This window comes from Schistocerca americana, chromosome 9 (assembly GCF_021461395.2).
Source record: "Schistocerca americana isolate TAMUIC-IGC-003095 chromosome 9, iqSchAmer2.1, whole genome shotgun sequence".
Lineage (NCBI taxonomy): Eukaryota > Metazoa > Arthropoda > Insecta > Orthoptera > Acrididae > Schistocerca > Schistocerca americana.
In genome coordinates, this window is record NC_060127.1 from 76,035,236 (window position 1) to 76,043,374 (window position 8,139).

At 43.6% G+C, this 8,139-nt stretch overlaps 1 protein-coding gene across 1 annotated transcript in view; it reads right to left on the reverse strand.

The window, feature by feature from the left end:
• The window catches only part of LOC124550669 (endothelial zinc finger protein induced by tumor necrosis factor alpha-like), a 119,154-nt gene extending 111,362 nt beyond the window's left edge, over positions 1 to 7,792 (reverse strand). The window contains exons 1-2 of the mRNA XM_047125392.1: positions 7,763 to 7,792; positions 1,059 to 1,094 (exon numbers count right to left, since the gene is read on the reverse strand). Of these exons, the coding sequence (XP_046981348.1) occupies positions 1,059 to 1,094; positions 7,763 to 7,792 (66 nt within the window). The remainder of the gene's footprint in view (positions 1 to 1,058; positions 1,095 to 7,762) is intronic.
• Positions 7,793 to 8,139: the final 347 nt, after the last annotated feature.

Sequence of the window (8,139 nt, forward strand, 5' to 3'; positions counted from 1 at the left end):
CGGAACGTGCACCCCACCATGCACATTTGGAACCAAACTTTAATTATGCATTACTTCTGAGTGTGAGCCTGGGTAGACGCTTGGCTAACATAATTGTTAAAAAGTGATTTGTGATTCAATAAACCAGACTGAAGAGGTTATTGTGTTATTCCTGGTTATAACATTTACCAATTGCGGAAATCGTGTTGATGTATGGCTATTGTCATCAAAATGTCCAATGGGCGTATGCTATGTATGCTGCTCGGTATCCTGGACGACATTATCCAAGTGTCCGGGCTATTCGCCAGATAGTTACGTTATTTAAGGAAACAGAAAGTGTTCAGCCACATGTGAAACGTCAACCACGACCTGCAACAAATGATGATGTCCAAGTAGGTGTTTTAGCTGCTGTCGTGACTGATCCGCGTATCAGTAGTTGACAAAATGCGCGAGAATCGGAAATCTCAAAAACGTCGGTGTTGAGAATGCTACATCAACATCGATTGCACCCGTACTATATTTCTATGCACCAGGAATTGCATGGTGACGACTTTGAACGTCATGTACAGTTCTGCCATTGGGCATAAGAGAAATTACGGAACGATGACAGATTTTTTGCACGCGTTCTATTTACCGACGAAGTGTCATTCACCAACAGCGGTAACGTAAACCGGTATAATATGCACTATTGGGCAACGGAAAATCCACGATGGCTATGACAAGTGGAACATTAGTGACCTTGGCGGGTTAATGTGTGGTGCGGCATTATGGGAGGAAGGAGAATTGGCCCCCCATTTTATCGATGGCAATCTAAATGGTACAATGAATGCTGAGTTCCTACGTTCTACCGATGTTACTACAAGATGTTTCACTGCATGACAGAATGGCGATGTATTTCCAACAAGTTGGATGTCCGGCACATAGCTTGCGTGCGGTTGAAGCGGTATTGAATAGCATATTTCATGACAGGTGAATTAGTTGTCAAAACACCATACCATGGCCCGCACGTTCACCGGATCTGACGTCCCCGGATTTCTTTCTGTGAGGAAAGTTGAAGGATTTTTGCTATCGTGATCCACTGACAATGCATCTACATCTACATCTACATGACTACTCTGCAATTCACATTTAACTGCTTGGCAGAGGGTTCGTCGAACCACAATCATCTCTCTACCATTCCACTCCCGAACAGCGCGCGGGAAAAACGAACACCTAAACCTTTCTGTTCGAGCTCTGATTTCTCTTATTTTATTTTGATGATCATTCCTACCTATGTAGGTTGGGCTCAACAAAATATTTTCGCATTCGGAAGAGAAAGTTGGTGACTGAAATTTCGTAAATAGATCTCGTCGCGACGAGAAACGTCTTTGCTGTAATGACTTCCATCCCAATTCGCGTATCATATCTGCCACACTCTCTCCCCTACTACGTGATAATACAAAACGAGCTGCCCTTTTTTGCACCCTTCCGATGTCCTCCGTCAATCCCACCTGCTAAGGATCCCACACCGCGCAGCAATATTCTAACAGAGGACGAACGAGTGTAGTGTAAGCTGTCTCTTTAGTGGACTTGTTGCATCTTCTAAGTGTCCCGTCAATGAAATGCAACCTTTGGCTCGCCTTCCCCACAATATTATCTATGTGGTCTTTCCAACTGAAGTTGTTCGTAATTTTAACACCCAGGTACTTAGTTGAATTGACAGCCTTGAGAATTGTACTATTTATCGAGTAATCGAATTCCAACGGATTTCTTTTGGAACTCATGTGGATCACCTCACTCTTTTCGTTATTTAGCGTCAACTGCCACCTGCCAAACCATACAGCAATCTTTTTCTAAATCGCTTTGCAACTGATACTGGTCTTCGAATGACCTTACTAGACGGTAAATTACAGCATCATCTGCGAACAACCTAAGAGAACTTCTCAGATTGTCACCCAGGTCATTTATACATATCAGGAACAGGAGGCGTCCCAGGACGCTTCCCTGGGGAACACCTGATATTACTTCAGTTTTACTCGATGATTTGCCGTCTATTACTACGAACTGCGACCTTCCTGACAGGAAATCACGAATCCAGTCGCACAACTGACAACATGCGTCGCTGTTGAGAGGAATGTCGTTACACGTATTGCCAAATGCATTGAAGTTGACGGACATAATTTTGAGCATTTATTGCATTAATGTGGTACTTGCAGGTAATCACGCTGTAACAGCAATCATTCTCAGAAATGATAAGTTCACAAAGGTACATGTATCACATTGGAACAACCAAAACAAAATGTTCAACCGTACCTACGTTCTGTATTTTAATTTAAAAAACGTACCTGTTACCAACTGTTCGTCTAAAATTGTGAGCCATATGTTTGTGACTATTACAGCGCCTTTTATGACAAAGCGAAAAAAGTGGTCCAACAAAAACATTCATATTCCTTTATGTACTACACGAATATGTAATAAAAAATGGGGGTTCCTATTTTAAAAAACGCAGTTGACATCTATTTGACCTATGGCAGCGCCATCTAGCGGGCCAACATAGCGGCATCTGGTTTCCCCCTTCAAGCTAGACAATTTTCGTTCTTTGTAGGTTTTACCTTTGACCCTTATTTTGTGAGATTTGGCCCAGTCACGATCAATGGACCACACACACACACACACATATATATATATATATATATATATATATATATATATATACAGGGCTATTACAAATGATTGAAGCGCTCACAAATTCACTGTAGCTCCATTCATTAACATACGGTCACGACACACTACAGATACGTAGAAAAACTCATAAACTTTTGTTCGGCTGAAGCCGCACTTCAGGTTTCTGCCGCCAGAGCGCTCGAAAGCGCAGTGAGACAAAATGGCGACAGGAGCCGAGAAAGCGTATGTCGTGCTTGAAATGCACTCACATCAGTCAGTCATAACATGCAACGACACTTCAGGACGAAGTTCAACAAAGATCCACCAACTGCTAACTCCATTCGGCGATGGTATGCGCAGTTTAAAGCTTCTGGATGCCCCTGTAAGGGGAAATCAACGGGTCGGCCTGTAGTGAGCGAAGAAACGGTTGAACGCGTGCGGGCAAGTTTCACGCGTAGCCCGCGGAAGTCGACGAATAAAGCAAGCAGGGAGCTAAACGCAACACAGCCGACGGTTTGGAAAATCTTACGGAAAAGGCTAAAGCAGAAGCCTTACCGTTTACAATTGCTACAAGCCCTGACACCGGATGACAAAGTCAAACGCTTCCAATTTTCGGCGCGCTTGCAACAGCTCATGGAAGAGGATGCATTCAGTGCCAAACTTGTTTTCAGTGATGAAACAACATTTTTTCTTAATGGTGAAGTGAACAGACACAATGTGCGAATCTAGGCAGTAGAGAATCCTCACGCATTCGTGCAGCAAATTCGCAATTCACCAAAAGTTAACGTGTTTTGTGCAATCTCACGGTTTAAAGTTTACGGCCCCTTTTTCTTCTGCGAAAAAAACGTTACAGACACGTGTATCTGGACATGCTGGAAAATTGGCTCATGCCACAACTGGAGACCGACAGCGCCGACTTCATCTTTCAACAGGATGGTGCTCCACCGCACTTCCATCATGATGTTCGCCATTTCTTAAACAGGAGATTGGAAAACCGATGGATCGGTCGTGGTGGAGATCATGATCAGCAATTCATGTCATGGCCTCCACGCTCTCCCGACTTAACCCCATGCGATTTCTTTCTGTGGGGTTATGTGAAAGATTCAGTGTTTAAACCTCCTCTACCAAGAAACGTGCCAGAACTGCGAGCTCGCATCAATGATGCTTTCGAACTCATTGATGGGGACATGCTCCGCGGAGTATGGGAGGAACTTGATTATCGGCTCGATGTCTGCCGAATCACTAAAGGGGCACATATCGAACATTTGTGAATGCCTAAAAAAACTTTTTGAGTTTTTGTATGTGTGTGCAAAGCATTGTGAAAATATCTCAAATAATAAAGTTATTGTAGAGCTGTGAAATCGCTTCAATCATTTGTAATAATAATAACTTTATTATTTGAGATATTTTCACAGTGCTTTGCACACACATACAAAGACTTAAAAAGTATATATATATATATATATATATATATATATATATATGTGTGTGTGTGTGTGTGTGTGTGTGTGTGTGTTCCTAATCTAACGATTTAGGAAAAAACATTCTGAGCTGTCCATGTAGACTGTTTACTGGATGATGAATGACACTTGTATGCTGTGAAAAGTGGTTATTGTCTCCAAATAAGGAAAAGTGTTAGGTCGTCCACTTCAGTATGAAAGGAAATCCATTAAATTCGATTATAGTAATCACAATTACGAACATCTTGAATTGGTCAGATACGAATGACAGAGCACATAAAAAAGAAGTTCCCAAGAAGGCAGAAGTTTTTTCCTTGTATTATCATGTGCACAATACTGTAATTGCAACATCATTGTTTAACTGAACATCCAAACCAGTTCAGTGTCACTTGACAGTAACGCAACTGAGGTTAATGTGATAAGTTGTAATATCAGGCTTGGATCAAGAACAAACATTCTTAATCCAACACTGTTTCACTGAACTAGGAAAGCATGCATTTGTAACACACTACAGCAATATACGGAGAATGAACAGAAAAAATATAGAAAAATAACACTCTGTACAATGCCCAATGTGGTATAGAAATACTCATTGGCTTTCTGAACAGCTTACAGTCGTCTCAATAAACATACGTCTCTCGTGAATCTCAAGGGAAACCTGTAACATTCTGGCTACAAAAATAGTGCCTACTTCAGCGATAACACTGCAAGTAAAGCTATGTGAAATACCACGTAGGAATTCGCCATTGATGCTTCCATATAATAACGTGCACACATGTTCAAACTACACTGCGTGGAAATAACAGAAACTTTTTCTTTTCTGTGCGTGTGTGCTAAAATACCTTACTAAACCTCCTAACTGTTGTGTACAACTTCATACACAATGGTAAGGTGAGGTGGGATACAGAGTGGTGCGGCAACTGTCATCACACGAAAGCCGGACAGAAACAGAAATGATCAGTGAACAAGTTAACAGGCTCTCTGAACTAAAGGACGAGCGATGTTGTCAGCATCTGCATACCATCATAACAAAGTGGCTCTGAGAGTGAATGGGCCATGTGACTGCCACCAGCCATCCCATATTGCAGAGGCAGGGGCACTCATAGTCCAGAGCTGCTGAAGGCGTAGCCCAGTGGGCATGCACCACAGGGTCCGCTAGATCCAGCTCAGTCGCTGTCGGAAACTTTCAGCTCTGTTGAGATACCGGTAGAGACAGACGGACACAGACACACACACACACATACACACACACACACACACACACACACACACACACACACACTCTAACAAACAAAGATGTGCCTGTGTGTCGTTTCATCATTATTGAGATACAGACCTACTCAATTCACACAAACAGTTGGTGGATGTACAGCTTATCTGAGAATAAGATTGTAGCATCAGTCAGGGCAAATGGTGGTCATAGAGTGCTACCTGTGTGGTGTGGAATCAACAGACAAGTGGTGGGAGCTCACTTTACAAAGACACCGTATTGCTGTCTACGTCTGCATATACAGGGTGTTTCAAAAATGACCGGTATATTTGAAACGGTAATAAAAACTAAACGAGCAGCGATAGAAATACACCGTTTGTTGCAATACGCTTGGGACAACAGTACATTTTCAGGCAGACAAACTTTCGAAATTACAGCAGTTACAATTTTCAACAACAGATGGCGCTGCGGTCTGGGAAACTCTATAGCACGATATTTTCCACATATCCGCCATGCGTAGCAATAATATGGCGTAGTCTCTGAATGAAATTACCCGAAACCTTTGACAACGTGTCTGGCGGAATGGCTTCACATGCAGATGAGATGTACTGCTTCAGCTGTTCAATTGTTTCTGGATTCTGGCGGTACACCTGGTCTTTCAAGTGTCCCCACAGAAAGAAGTCACAGGGGTTCATGTCTGGCGAATAGGGAGGCCAATCCACGCCGCCTCCTGTATGTTTCGGATAGCCCAAAGCAATCACACGATCATCGAAATATTCATTCAGGAAATTAAAGACGTCGGCCGTGCGATGTGGCCGAGCACCATCTTGCATAAACCACGAGGTGTTCGCAGTGTCGTCTAAGGCAGTTTCTACCGCCACAAATTCACGAAGAATGTCCAGATAGCGTGACGCAGTAATCGTTTCGTATCTGAAAAATGGGCCAATGATTCCTTTGGAAGAAATGGCGGTCCAGACCAGTACTTTTTGAGGATGCAGGGACGATGGGACTGCAACATGGGGCTTTTCGGTTCCCCATATGCGCCAGTTCTGTTTATTGACGAAGCCGTCCAGGTAAAAATAAGCTTCGTCAGTAAACCAAATGCTGCCCACATGCATATCGCCATCATCAGTCCTGTGCACTATATCGTTAGCGAATGTCTCTCGTGCAGCAATGGTAGTGGCGCTGAGGGGTTGCCGCGTTTGAATTTTGTATGGATAGAGGTGTAAACTCTGGCACATGAGACGATACGTGGATGTTGGCGTCATTTGGACCGCAGCTGCAACATGGCGAACGGAAACCCGAGGGCGCTGTCGGATCACCTGCTGCACTAGCTGCGCGTTGCCCTCTGTGGTTGCCGTACGCGGTCGCCCTACCTTTCCAGCACGTTCATCCGTCACGTTCCCAGTCCGTTGAAATTTTTCAAACAGATCCTTTATTGTATTGCTTTTCGGGCCTTTGGTTACATTAAACCTTCGTTGAAAACTTCGTCTTGTTGCAACAACACTGTGTTCTAGGCGGTGGAATTCCAACACCAGAAAAATCCTCTGTTCTAAGGAATAAACCATGTTGTCTACAGCACACTTGCACGTTGTGAACAGCACACGCTTACAGCAGAAAGACGACGTGCAGAATGGCGCACCCACAGACTGAGTTGTCTTCTATATCTTTTACATCACTTGCAGCGCCATCTGTTGTTGAAAATTGTAACTACTGTAATTTCGAAAGTTTGTCCGCCTGAAAATGTACTGTTGTCCCAAGCATATTGCAACAAACGGTGTATTTCTATCGCTGCTCGTTTAGTTTTATTGCCGTTTCAAATATACCGGTCATTTTTGAAACACCCTGTATATTCCAGAAGCTGCCATAAGGTGTATGGTGGAGGGTTACCGTGTATCATTACTACTCATTTCCTTTTCTATTCCACTAGCAGACAGAGTGAGGGAAAAATGACTGTACACAGGGTGAGTCGCGTAAGACGTAACACTCCCTTTATTCCCGGGGCGATTGTACGTATCGGCATGCCGTTTTCGGCGAATCATAGCGGAATATGGAGCACATACGTTGGTACATGCACAATAATCACAACGTTTATATTATCCGAGATAATGAGGCTAGTACATGTTTTTTAAATGGAACGCTATACTTTTTTTACCATCATTCGAACACTCTGGAAAAGACGCGTATAGTGATGTAACGCATGTTGCTATTGTGATTCAAACTTTGCTTAAAAGAGGGCGGATGAGGATTTACCTACCTAGCGTAGGCCGTGCAAGCTGCATAGAGCACGGCATCTCGGCCTGCGGGTCGCGCGAGGCGTCTTTACAGTCTGCAGCCACTTCCGACCGCCTCGACCTTCAATCATACAATAGTTCTCAGCGTCTTTTAAGCTATGATTCGCCGAACACCGCTTGTCGATACGAGCAATCGCCCCCGGAATAATGGGGTTGTTACGTCTTATGCGACTCACGCTGTATATGCCTAATTTCTTGAATCTCATCTTCAAGATCCTTACGTGAATTGTATGTTGGCAGCAGTGGGATCGTTCTGCAGTGAATTTCATATGCTGGTTCTCTAAACTCCCTCAACAGCATTCCTCAGAAAGACTGTCACCTTCCCTCTGGGGATCCCATTCAGGTTCTCAAGGCACATCTGTAACACATGCATGCTGTTTCAACCTACTGGTAACAAACCTGGCAGCCCACCACTGAATTGCTTCGATATCTTCCTCTCATCCGACATGGTGTGGATCTCAAACACTCAAATAGTAATCAAGAACAGGCTGCACTAGCATCCTATATGTCGTCTCCTTTACAGATGAACCACACTTCTCTAAAATTCTCCAAG